Source organism: Ctenocephalides felis, unplaced genomic scaffold (assembly GCF_003426905.1).
Source record: "Ctenocephalides felis isolate EL2017-DRISC unplaced genomic scaffold, ASM342690v1 CF-g0.4_SCAFFOLD_00845, whole genome shotgun sequence".
Lineage (NCBI taxonomy): Eukaryota > Metazoa > Arthropoda > Insecta > Siphonaptera > Pulicidae > Ctenocephalides > Ctenocephalides felis.
Window position 1 is genome coordinate 7,334,641 of NW_020536999.1, and position 14,830 is coordinate 7,349,470.

Consider the following 14,830-nt stretch of genomic DNA (forward strand, 5'->3'; position numbering starts at 1 on the left):
CCAGAAACACCGCCGAATTTAAGAACAGTTGAAAATAAAAGATAAAACTATTTCAAGTCTACTTCTCGTAATTGTAGGATACTCACGGAATTACGTTCACTGGTTCAGTTGTGTGAACCTAATTGCCGGAGTCGTGAAATTGACAATTTATTGACAAATGTATGCTCTATTTAACTATAAAACTAATCTCTTATTAGTACTGATCTAAAATTTCACACATTTGAATCGATTAAGCTTATCGGAATCGAATAAAAACCTTAAGCAATGGAACCGTCACATAACCTAAATCGCTAACAAGCAAGTACGAAATGGCAATCGGGTTACGACCGATGCTTTCAAAAGCTTTTTACGGCTTTAAAAAGTAATATTTAAATTCCAAAATCGTACTATTTTATTAGGATTAAAATTATAATTGATGTGCTATCGAATAAAATTAATTATTTATTGACCGTTTTCTTATTTTGCGATCAAAATGAGAAACTCCCGTAATAATGTACTATCCCGGCATAGTGTACATTTACCTTAATCAAATTTGAATATGTTTTTTTTTCTTAGATCGTCGGACCTCAGCTTGCTACTTGAATTATGTTCCTGCTTTGGATAAATGTAGCGACATCATGTCTCAGGATGTAACCAAGGCTTCCTGCTGTTGTTCCGTTGGAAGAGCATGGGGCAACTATTGCGAACAGTGTCCGCATCCAGGTACATATCTTAAGTATATATATAAAATTCTTCTGTCGGATCATCTAGTATATATATATATATATATATATATATATATACTAGCTGACCCGGCAAACGTTGTTTTGCTATGTAAGGCATATTCTAAACAATTTCTAGAGAACCAAAAATGTTAATACTTTAAGTGTATATATAAGGATGTGTTGTTTGAATGCTTTATACAATGAGGTATTATAAAAACAATAAACCCCATTAGTTTGTCTATATTTTGTCTAGAAGTTTTATACACTTGCCATAGAAAACATGGTATAATCCAATCTAAGTCTTTTTTGGTCTTTTTGACTTATTGATTACGTTTCAAGTTTTTCAGATTGTTTTTTGGATTCTGGATTTTGTGTATATTATTGTAATAATACTACTGAGCTTATAGAAAATTTCAAATTTCTCTGCAAGGAGAGATAGAACATGAATTAGGTATCTCTTCTTTGACCTGCTTTTTGAAAAGTTTCAACTAACATTCGATGAATTAAAGTAAATTTAATAAAAAGTATATATGTAAATGCAGAGCAAGGCACAAAGGTCCAATTTGACTTTGAGCAAATATAAACTATATTATGAAAACCATAACAATTATATCACAACAAATAACACATATCAAACGAACAATTATCTGACTACGTTCAGTAAACTGCCATCTACTTTATCACTATAGAAATGTGCTTTTTATGTCTTTCAAAAATTTGTTATCTAGACCTTTTTACTCCATAGACGGCCAGGTGGCAAACTGGTTTAATGTCTTATTTTAATTTTACAAAATTATTACATTTTTAACTAATGCTAAAAATCTACCAACGGAAGAAAATACTTTTATTATGGATTTTCAAAGATTATACCGTTTATCTCCCGATAGCAAAGTCTTCAAATCGAGATTATAGCTGGTTATACATCTTTTTCCCTCTACTTTCAAATATTGTTGTTAAACAATGCTTAACTTTACTGGTTTTTGACACATCGGTGGTGGACCTTTTTAACCCCCCGGACTTTCACATATTACTATCTATTCTTCGATAAATTCTGGGAAATTATAACTGGGAAAATGTTATTCGACAAAATGTCCCTTTGATCGATACCAAATTTAGGTTCTGAATTTAAATAACATAAATAAAAAAGATATGTTCTAGAGAATGTTTTATAAATACCAATGAGTATATAATTATACAAATGAGATCTTTCAGAGCACCGTGTTTGAGAAAAATATGCCAAAAAGTGCATTTTCATATTAACATTCCAAAAAAGTTGATATTTGGAGTTTCTAGTAACACTTGCGACCCGTTTAATAACGTTTTTGTATATAAATATAACTACGAAACTAATTAATACAATTTAATCATAATTAAATAATATTCACGTAGACCATCCTATTAAACGTAATTGAACATCATCTGTCGAAAACATTTGACATTTGACGTATTAGCCACCGTCCATTGTTTTATTTAAATTACGCTTCTACAAAAAATTTTAAATTAAAAATGTAAAGTTTCTCTTCTTCTTCGTTCTTGCGATTTGAAATAATATCTCACGTTTCCGACAACCTACTGATAGCACGAATTTTTCAAGACTAAGACTGGCCAAATCGGTTTAGACGTTTTCGAGTTTTGCCGAATCATTTGATCGAGAGCTCCATTTTTATATATAAGATATATATATATATATATCTAATATATATATATATATATATATATATATATTTACTCTTTCCCAGGTACTCCCGATTACGAAGCCCTCTGTCCAAGCGGCCCCGGCTACAAACCGAACCCAGTAACAGTCGTCTTAGAAGACATAAACGAATGCGAGGAACACGAAGATATTTGCAAGAACGGGCAATGCACCAACACCTTCGGCTCTTTCATGTGTTCCTGCAAAGAAGGATATAGGCGAGATGACCACAATTCCCAATGCGTAAATATTAACGAATGCTCCGAAGATCACAATCTTTGCGGAGTTGGTTTCTGTGTAGACGATGAGGGATCTTACCATTGCAGATGCCCTGAAGGATATATGGCCATCAGGAATGGAAGTAAGTAATAACTAGTGGTGTATGGCATCGTGCAATAAGGCAAATTGCTGGAACTTCCCGTACCGTAATGTCAAATATTCGAGAAATTTTAAACGTTCTCAAATATATTATTACAAATACTCTGTAACTTTCATTATTTTTGCTATCTTGTTTGTTATATATGAGCAAATCGAATGTAAATCATAAATCAATTATTACATTAACAATTGTCATTTCATTTCGAATTCAATTTCAAAAAAAAAAAAATAGTTGCCTAATTTACACAAAATTGAAAAAGTGTTCCCGTATAGTCACAGTCTAAACGCATTTGCAAATAATTCTGTGCGACATTTTCGCTTATACTGTGCTTAGCTTGGCGGAATTTTCACATTTTTCAATAGTTGTTTTCACAAAATTGGAAAATTTGTATCCGAACACACATACATACACGCACATACATCCATTTTTTCTAAGGTATGCCAAAATATTCAGAAACCTTTGAAACGTCGAGAAATGCAAAAAATTTCATTTTCGATTTTTTGCGATTACTATAACTTGCCCTACGGGAAGTTAAAAAAAGAGTGCGCGTAAAGTTCACACGCGATTGAAGTAACACTTATTTGCTTCTGTACAAGATAACACTTAAGTAAAAATAAATACATCATATAACAATTTTGAATAATGTTTATTAGTAATATGGTAACACTCGTGATGCACACATTTATTAATGTCGACCATTATACACATTTATATAATAATAAATTATAAATGAATTATATATTTATAATAGCATTAAAGATATGTATAATATTTAAACACAATAATGTAATTAAAGTCATACTTCAAATACGACATGATCGGTTTGTCATTGTAATTAGCATTAAAAAATGAACCTTTATTAGAGGAATGAAGTAATTGCTTATAGATAAATTCTATAATATTCGTTTACAAAGTGGATTATGGTAAACAACGCTCAAACAAATATTGTTTTCGCAACTTCACTCATCATGTAATAATTGTGTTCAAAGAAGAACTTGATGTTATTAAAATTAACATACATTCATTGACTGCTTGTACTTTTTTTTTACTTTTTCGCTGGCGATATAATATCATTCTATGAACATCTGTAATATCTGTCTTGCTTGAAAAATATTTTCCATTTTAATAACTTGAAAGATTTATAGAAGCTACGAATAATATAGAAATAATTTCTAATCAATAAACTTACGTTTAGTACACGGCACAAATGTTTAATTTGTTTTATTATTCTCATGGAACAGGGTAAAATATACTTCTGCCTCAGGCATTTTTCGTTAAATCAAGATTTGTATTACGATATAACTTTATTAAAATGTTTATTTGTCTATGCCGATTTCCTTGTTGATACCGGTACGCATACAACGACAGATCTCTATTCACTCGACAAGACGACTAATCACAATCGACCCGTATAGAAATGATATCATCGAGAGCGAATGACGAATCATTGGCACTCGACTCTTATCTTATCTTATCTGCCGTAACGCACTTTCGTTGCATTTGTACGGATTTACACCCTAGTCGCGCCTAAAGAAGTTTTACTTCAAAAAAGATAATGGTATAGTGTGGTGTGGATTTTAATGTTTTTATTATATTTTGCAGAAGAGTGTATGGATACCAGACGTGAACAATGTTACATGCATTACGATGATGGTGAATGCACCTCTCCGATGACCAGACCAGAGACCAAAAAAGTTTGCTGTTGCTCGATGGGCGAAGCCTGGGGCATCAATTGTGATCCATGTCCACAAAAGGGATCAGGTAATAAATAATAAATAAACTAGTGGTATATGGCATCGTGCCTTAAGGCAAATTGCTGGAACTTCCCGTACCGTAATGAAATATTCGAGAAATTTTAAACGTTTCCAAATATACTATTACATCAAATACTCTGTAACTTTCATCATTTTTGCTATCCTGTTATATCTGAGCAAATCAAATGTAAAGCATAAATCAGTTTATCTCCAGAACATCTATCGTCGTTTCATTTCGAATTCAATTTCAAAAAAAAAATAGTCGCCTAATTTACACAAAATAGAAAAAATGCTCCCGTATAGTCACAGTCTAAACGCATTTGCAAACTAGTGGGGCACATGGCATCGTGCCTTTAGGCAAATTGCTGGAACTTTCCATACCAAATATTATTATTTTTTTAAAAACGATTAACATTTTTGAAAAAACTTGACTTCGAAAAAATTAGATTTTTGAGAAACTATAAATTTTTGACAAAGATTTACTTTTTTTGAAAAAAAAAAGACTGAAGAAAAATTTATTTAGAAATATTTTGGAAATTTTAAACTTTTTTTCAAAGCAATCGTACTGCTTTAACTGCATAAAGACGAAATATGGAAGCGCGTAAGCGCCGCGTCGCCGTCTAACGGATAAACATTGGTACGGAACTCATAGGAATGTAAACAAAATTTATACTTATTGTTAAAATCTCTATAAAATATCTGATGATTTGATGTGCATATGTCTAATGATCATTTTTGACCGTTAAATGGCATTTTTTTTACTTTTTTTACTAGATCTCCGAAACCGCTAGACCAGCCTTTATTAAAATTTGATCAGTTGTTTATCTTGTTAATACAAGTAAAATGTTTTTTGAATTATTAAAATCGGACGCTCCGTTCTCTTAAAAACTGAGTTACCGTTTTTAGCACTTTTTGCCCCGTATCTTCGGAACGGCTAGACCTGCCTCTGCCAAAAACTAATCAGCACGTTTCCTCATCAATATGAATTGAATGTTTTTTGAATTATTTAAATCGGTTGATCGGTGTTTCCGAAATCGTCGACGAAAATTTGTATCCGAACACACACACACACACACCACATACATCAATTTTTTCTAAGGTATGCCAAAATGTTCAGAAACCTTTGAAACGTAAAGATATATAAAAATTTTCATTTTCGATTTTTTGCGATTACTATGACTTTCCCTACGGGAAGTTAATAATGAATAAACTAGTGGTGTATGGCGTCGTGGCTTAAGACAAGTTGCTAGAACTTTCCGTACCGAAGTATTCAAGAAATTTTAATCATTTTCAAATACATTATTACAAATACTGTAACTTTCATTATTTTTGCTATCTTGTTATATCTGAGCAAATCAAATGTAAATCATAAATCAATTTATCTCCAGAACATTAACAATCGTCATTTCATTTCCAATTCTATTTAAAAAAAAAAATAGATGGCTAATTTGCACAAAATTGAAAAAGAGCTCCCGTATAGTCACAGTCTAAACGCATTTGCAAATAATTCTGTGCGACATTTTCACTTATACTGCGCTCATCTTGACGGCATTTTCACATTTTTCAATAGTTTTCACAAAATTGGAATACATAAACAGTCTAAACGCACTTGGGTAAACATTTGTACTAGAGTGGCGCTTAGACTGTGCTTAGCCGGGGTAATTTTTTGAGTTTTTAATCCAAAATTACAGAAATATTTTATGGAGAATAAAAAAAGATGTAATAATTTTTTATCCTCAAAATCAATTGTTTTGTCAATACAAGCAGAAAGTTTTTTAGATCATTCAAATTGGACGCTTAGTTCACTCAAAAACTGCCATTTTATGCACATTTAGCTCTGTATCTTCGAAATGGCGGGACCTGTCTTTGCCAAAAACTGATCTTCTCTTCTCCCAATCATTACAAATTGAATGTTTTTTAGATCATTCAAATCCGATACTCCGTTCTCTCAAAAACTCGATTTGTATTTTTTGCACTCTTTGCTCCGTATCTCCATGAAGGCTGGACTTGCCTTTGCCAAAAACTGATAAGCACATCTCCCTATCAATAGGGATCGAATGTAAACCATTCAAATCGGTTGATCCGTGCGCCCCAAAACGTGGACGAAAATTTGTATCCACACACACATACATCCATTTTTTCTGATGTATGCCCCTTAAAAATGTCCAGAAACCTTCAAAACGTCGAAAGATGCAATAATTTTTATTTTAGATTTTCGGCCCATTACTATAACTACCCTACGGGAAGTTAATAATCTAACTGATTTATAACATGGCCCTGTGCTTTTAGGTGAGTTCATAGAGTTATGCGGAAAAACTCCAGGTATGATAATGAACCAGATTAGCAACAAGACTGAAAACATTAACGAATGTGCAATGATGCCGACTATGTGCAAGAATGGAAAGTGTATCGATACTCCTGGAAGTTTTGAATGCGAATGTCCAAGAGGGTAATTAAATCTTTGACTCGATTATGTGATCTCGTACTAATGATGATATTTGTTCACAGATATTATTATGATGAATTGTCTCACCAGTGCACGGATGATAATGAGTGTCAACGTGTTGATAGTCCTTGTCAAGGAAACGCTATCTGTGTAAACCATCCTGGAAGCTTTGAATGCCAATGTCCTGAAGGATACAAATTTGGATCATCGTAAGTGACTAGAAAGGTACTTTTTGTATACTTGTTATAAGCATAAACGTGTCTTTTCTCCTTTTCTAGGCAATTTGATTGTGTGGACATAAACGAGTGTCATGACATGCACTACGATGTCTGCCAGAATGGAGAGTGCAAAAACTTACAAGGAAGCTTCCAATGCATCTGCAATTACGGATTCACATTAACCGCTAATAGGGAAACCTGCATTGACATCAACGAATGTGTCCGACACAACAATGTTTGCAATAATGGCACTTGCATTAACTCCGTGGGTAGCTATAGATGTGAATGCTATCCAGGATTCAAGATCAGCTCGAACAACGATTGTGTTGGTAGGTTGACAGTACTATTAACAGTCAATTAATTGAATTTAAATTATACTCAATACCTTTCCCAGATATTGACGAATGTCATGCAATGCCGTCTTTGTGCAGAAATGGACGTTGTCGCAATACAATAGGATCTTTCAGGTGTGAATGTGCAACCGGTTATGTTTTGTCTCAAGACGGACATCATTGCAGAGATGTTGACGAATGTCGAGAGGTTTGTAATTTATATTGTTAATATTCATAGGTACTTATAAATTGATAATTGATTAATATATCCAATTTGCATACAAACTATGAAGGCTCTGGAACACATTTAGAGGTGTATAAATCAATATATACATTTATATATTTGATTTCCATACTTAATACAAAGAATAGGACACATCTAGTGATGTATAAATCAATATATGCATTTATATATCCAATTTACATACAAACCACGTGCACTAGGCCATATATAATGATGTATAAATCAATATATACATTTATATATCTAATTTACATACAAACCACAAATACTAGACCATATATAATGATGTATAAATCAATATATACATTTATATATCAAATTTACATGCAAACCACAAAGACTAGACTATATATAATGAAATATAAATCAATATATACATTTATATATCCAATTTTCATACAAATCACAAATACTAGACCATATATAATGATGCATAAATCAATATATACATTTATATATCCAATTTACATACAAATCACAAAGGCTAGGCCATATATAATTATGTATAAATCAATACATACATTTATACATTCAGTTTACATACAAATCACAAATACTAGACCATATATAATGATGTATAAATCAATATAACATTTATATATCCAATTTGCATACAAACCACGTGCACTAGGCCATATATAATGATGTATAAATCAATATATACATTTATATATCCAATTTACATACAAACCACAAATACTAGACCATATATAATGATGCATAAATCAATATATACATTTATATATCTAATATACGTACAAACCACAGACACTAGACTATATATAATGATGTATAAATCAATATATACATTTATACATTCAGTTTACATACAAATCACAAATATTAGACCATATATAATGATGTATAAATCAATATATACATTTATATATCCAATTTACATACAAATCACAAAGACTAGGACACATCTAGGGATGTATAAATCAATATATACAATATACATTTATATACTCAATTTCCATACAAATTACGATGTATCGAAACGTAATTCAATATGTGTTAAATGGATACATATATTTATATACCATTTATAATATTTTTCGTTAATTTCGAAATTCGAAAATTTAAATTCGAATTTGGCGGTACTCGCGGACTGTCAAAGATGTAGAGAAACATAATGAAGTGCGCTGTAAAGAATTTATGTAAAAATAATGTGCATAGATAAATAACCATAAATGTGATAATGTGCATGGTGTAATATGTCTGCAATGTTACAAAGCCAAGTTTTTTTGAATTATTCCAGTCAAAAAATACATTTAAAAATGTATTGTGCTCTTCAAAGGGTAAGTTTTTATAATATTTCTATCTATCCGGCTGTTTTAATTCTCTCGTTGTCATGGCAATGCGTCAAACCAAAACATATTTACCCGCGTCCATTTTCTTGAGCGTTTGACAGATAATTTTTATTTAGTTTTAACCCTATTTATTTATTTTGTTTAATTTAAATTAATAAAACATGTACGCTTTGTACGAAAACGATATATTTGTGGACGATTACAATTTTCAATATTTATCGAAAGACGATTTGGCGCAGGCTATTAAAAAAGTTCGACGTAAACGTTTAGAAAGTTGGAAGAGGAACGTTGGAAAGAATTTGTAGGGAAAAGGAATTAAATAGTAACAGAGATAAAACACAGTTATATAATGTTGAGGATGAAGTCACAAAGAAGAATTATATAGTGATGAAGTTACAAGAAAAAGGAGTTACATAGTGATGAGGTTAGAATTGCCCACGAAGATTTTTGTGCAAGAAAAGATTTAAATAGTGTTACAGGTGTACATAACGATGACAAGCTGGATTTGCAAGAGGTTTGTACAAAAATTTTGCAAATTGCTTTGGAAAAAACTGAAAATGCAGTTAGTACTTATGCAATGGCCATAGATTCAACGCAAACAGTCAACACTGATCAGGATGTTAAAAAAACAAGTTTAGAATCTTCAACAGTAAACAAAACTTTCCCAGAAACAACAAATTTAAATAAAACCAACACAAATTGTAACGAATACATTTCTAACGAAAAGCTTTATAATTCCGATGACTGTCTGTCCGCACACAAATTTGATGTTCCATTAACATCCAAATCCAGTTCCATAAGTTGTGATTCCAATCCTCAGTTTTTAACGTTTGAAGATCCTTTATTCAAGAACAAATTAAAATCTGTACGTTCCAAAATCGGTTTACTCCTCCAAGAAGTTAATCTTCCTCGTACCATCTTAGAACCGAACAGCCCAGAAGAACAATTGAAATTACGTAAACGCGACCTGGAATTTTATTCAAGATTCTCCAGGAATTATTTATACGAACTGCAGAGACATATAACAAAGTTCGATAAGATTTCCAGTAAGAAGTATCAAGTTCTGGATAAAAATGTTAGTCAGAAAGTCTTAAGCGCACACCAGCTGGTTCTTCGTGGTCTTCAAGCTTATTTGAAACATGTACCAACATCTTTGGAAGAACGGGTACCTGATAGATTAAGAGATTTAGCAAAGAATTTTTTAAAAGTTACCAAATGTTGTATCAAACTAGGTATCATGGACCAGGATGAACTGCATAGCGATTGTCAACGTTTGTTTCAAAATGTAGACAACTATGCCAAAACTGAATTGCACGTACCAACTTTCGATTGCATTAAATTAAAACGTGTAGACAGTCACAAATCGCAACCTAAGAGCACTAAATCAGCAATGACTACGAGAACCAGTTACTACTCACCGTATTACCAGAAACAATTAGGCACCAAGAAGAAGATGAACATGAAGAACTCTTTGCAAAGTATTAACGAACATCAGGTTTTGAAGCATAGATCTGCACCTGTGTCGAAAATGACAACAAATAGATCTATTTCGGCACATAGCAAACAAATGTCTTCAGGGAGATCGAACATTCCATTGGATGTTAATTTGAATTTGGAACCGAGCAGGAGTCAAATGAATTCGCCTTTGGCTGCTTTGTCGGAACAAAGTAGTGAGGGAGAAGTGGCTGCCAAAATTGGTAAGTAACCAACAAATAACTATTTAGTAAAATCATAAACATTACAGTACATGGACTGCTAGTCCTCATATGTTAAGGAACTGTGACGTCACATGTCTGAGCGAACATTGCCGACGACAATCGCGTACTCTCTCGATTGATTAAATGTTATTTTTAACATCCCGAAGGAGAAGTTTGTTTTTATCAAAAAATCCGACTCGCTAATTTTATGTTTTCTCGACGTTTCAAGGCATTCTGAATCGAATGAGACAAAATTTGGAAAAGTATGTGTGTGTATGTGAACAGATTTTTTTGCCGTAAATCGACGTTTTCTCCCAAACGGATGGACCTATTTCAAAAATTTAAAAGCCGATCGATGTATCTCGATGAGGACTATAGTTTGTAGTTTTGTGAACCGATATGCCGAGCCGTTTTTTGTAATTTGAAAAAAGTGTTAAACTTTTGGTCCACATTTAACATCAAACTACAGAATAGATTAAAAAATCAAAAACTGTTCGAAAGATATTGGTTGGGAATCGTGCTGATTAGTTTTTGGCAGAGATCGGCCGGGTCGTTTTCTTGTAATAAAGTTTTTTAAAGAAATATTTCGACGATTTTTATGATTTTTTTTGACGGTAGATACCACAGTCTTGTAGATCATACTAAAATATTACCGCCCCACGACAAGCCTTTTAATTTTGAAAATTCTTCAAAGTTTGCAAAAATTAGTATCGTTTTTTGGCATTTATGGGAATTAGATCTTTGATCGACGTTTCTCAAAACGCCTGAACCGATTTCAGAAATTTAACAAGCCATTTGTTGTAACTCGATGAGGACTATAGTTTGTCAGTTTTGTGAAACGATATGCCGAGCAGTTTCTTTGTAATTTGAAAAAAAGTGTTAAACTTTTGGCCCACATTTAACATTAAACTACCGAATAGATTTTAAAAAATCAAAAACTGTTTGAAAGATATTAGTTGGGAATGATACTGATTAGTTTTAGGTGAAAATCTACCGAGCCGTTTTCTTGTAATTAACTGTTGAAAAAAAAATTTAAGCCGATTTTTATGGAACTTTTTAGCGATACTTGTCATGGTCTTATAGAACTTACTGAAATGTTACCGCTTTACGACAAGTAGTTTAATTTTAAAAACTCATCAAAGTTTGAGAAAATGGGTAGTTTTTTTTTGACGTTAGTTAAAAATAAAATTAATAGTTTACTTGGTATAACGATAGAGCACTTGGTCTTAATGAACATACTAAAGCGTTAAAGTCCTACGGAAACTACGGTTAGCAGACTGTAGCATCTACCGTCAAAAAAATAATAAACAAAATCGATAAAAAAAAATTTAACACTTTATTACAAGAAAACAGCCCGGCCGATCTCTACCAAAAACTAATTAGCACGATTCCCAACCAATATCTTTCGAACGGTTTTTGAATTTTCAAAATCGATTCAGAGTTGCGGGCTAAAAAGTGGACGAAAATTTTTTCACTTTTCTGCTATTTATAAAGAAATGTGTCGGACGATCGTCCCAAAAAACTGACAAACGATAGTCCTCGTCAAGATACATCGAATGGCTTTTAAATTTTTAAAATCGGTCCAGCCGTTTTCGAAAAAACGTCGATTTACGGCAAAAAATCTGTTCACACACACACACATACTTTTTCCAAATTTAGTCTCATTCGATTCAGAATGGCTTGAAACGTCGAGAAAACATAAAATTAGCGAATCGGATTTTTTGATGAAAACATAAACTTCTCCTTCAGGAAATTAAAAAGAAAATTTCGTAATATTCCATGATTTTGTAATTTTTGTTTGAAAAAAATCGCATGTTTCTATGATAAATACATTTCTAGAAAATACTTTGCATTTTTGTAAAAAAAACGAGCAACCTCCTTAATCACTCATAAATTAATTTATTTTTTATTGATTAAGTCGATTATTTACACATATCGGGAAGTTCATGTAACTTGCCTCAAGGCAAAATACCAATACCAACTAGTTTTCTTCTATATTTAGATAAGGAAGAAACATGCCCTAAAGTTGAGAACGAAAAAATCGAAAGCATTGCCCGGAATGTTGTTCAAGAAACAATGAAACCTTTCCTTAAAGACCTGACACTGATATTGGCACGCAACAAACTTTTATCAGCAAAAGAGGATGACAAACACCATCAAAAACCTGCAAATCCAAAACCAGAAACCAAGTCGGCTAAAGAAACACTTTGCATAGGTGACAAGAACGCTAAATTGTTCTGCATCAATCAATGGACGATACAGTAGAAAAATCACCCACAGATCTCCCTAAACAAACCCACCGGAGCAGACACAGATCAAAATCAGCCTTGGGCAAAAGTTCATCATCCAAATTACGAAAAAAGTCTCAAGCCGCCTTAAAAAAACGATCCAAATCAGGAGTCAACCCCCACGACTCCAAGGACCAGGATGGTGTTAAATTGATCAAGGTGCCCCAGAGGATGTTGAAGAACACATTGGCGTACAGAAAAAAGTTCCAAAGTGCAAAACTGAACAACCCTTTGTATAATAAAATTTGGGAGAAGCATCCTATAGAAGTCATCCAGACGGCAACAGAAGACGTTTTGCAGGAGGCTTTGCAAGGAATCATGGGTGAATTGCAGTTGGAGGATTTATTGACTAGTATGATTCGGTTGGAGTTCTGTCCACCTTGAAGGGAAATAAATATTAAAATGATACATCATTGGAATAAATTTGTGCTGTGATAGGAAATATATTTTTGTAAAAAATAAGGTGTTTGTTAATTTCCGTAGGGTGAGTTATTGTAATCGTTCAAAAATCGAAATTGAAAATTTTTATATATAAGGTTGTCAAATATCTCCCTTCCGCCTTTTTGTATTATAAACCAAGAGCAAAAAAGCGGAAGGGAGATATTTGACAACCTCATATATAAAATAATAATATAACTAGCTGTAAGTGGAATTCTGTCTGAGGCAATTATGGCATCGTGCCTTAAGGCAAATTGCTGGAACTTCCCGTACCGTAACGAAATGTTTAAGGAATACTGAATGTTTTCAAATAGATTATTATAATATTGTAACATTGTCTAATATTTATAAGAATTATATAAACTGAATTGCAGAGTTGAAATTATTTTAAAGTATATTAGAACTAATAGTCAGAATTAAAAATAAAATCTGAAATATTTTCGATATACAAAAACTAAAAAAAAAAAAAAAAAAGTTTGGAACAAAATTTTTTTTTCAAAATCAATTATTTTGTTAAGACAAGCAGAAAGTTCTTTGAATCATTTAAATCGGACGCTTAGTTCTCTCAAAAACTGCCATTTTTTACATATTTAGCTCCGTATCTTCAAAATGGCTGGGCCTGCCTTTGCCAAAAACTAATAAAAACTTCTCCTAATCATTACTAATTGAATGTTTTTTAGATGATTCAAATCGGATACTCCGTTCTCTCAAAAATTCGATTTCTATTTTCTGCACTCTTTGCTCCGTATCTCCGAAACGGCTGGACCTGCCTTTGCCAAAAACTAATCAGCTCTTTTCCCTATCAATAGGAATCGAATGTTTTTTGAACCATTCAAATCGGTTGATCCGTGCGCCCTAAAACGTGACTGGAAATTTGTATCCATACATACATACACACACACACATACCACACACACAACATCCATTTTTTCTGAGGTATGCCAAACGTTCAGAAACCTTCAAACGTCTAGAAATGTAAAAATTTTCAATTCCGATTTTGGCCCATTACAATAACTTACCCTACGGGAAGTTAATAATAATATCTTTTATACGTATCAGAGGTTTCTGAACATTTCGGCATACCTTAGAAAAATTGATGTGCGTGTACCTTTTTGTGTATAGCAAAGGAAATGCCTTTATTATTCCCAGACTAGGTCTTTGTTTGGGTATGTCAGACTCAATACTGGACTAAATCCTTGCCCTTGCCTCTGGTTAGGCATTACTTCGTGGGGGGAGGATCTAGAATGTTATCATTCTTGCACTGATTTTATACTTACGTTTAATGAGCGAAGTCCCATTCGCCTTTCCTCTTTCCATAGATGTT

At 32.6% G+C, this 14,830-nt stretch overlaps 1 protein-coding gene across 1 annotated transcript in view; it reads left to right on the forward strand.

Annotated features, from left to right (window-relative positions):
• The window catches only part of LOC113370687 (fibrillin-2-like), a gene marked incomplete in the record, with an annotated part of 221,071 nt that overhangs the window by 155,328 nt on the left and 50,913 nt on the right, over positions 1-14,830 (forward strand). Inside the window, 7 exon segments of the mRNA XM_026611385.1 lie at positions 556-702; positions 2,444-2,758; positions 4,379-4,537; positions 6,820-6,979; positions 7,039-7,185; positions 7,255-7,523; positions 7,589-7,734. Coding sequence (XP_026467170.1) covers positions 556-702; positions 2,444-2,758; positions 4,379-4,537; positions 6,820-6,979; positions 7,039-7,185; positions 7,255-7,523; positions 7,589-7,734 — 1,343 coding nt within the window.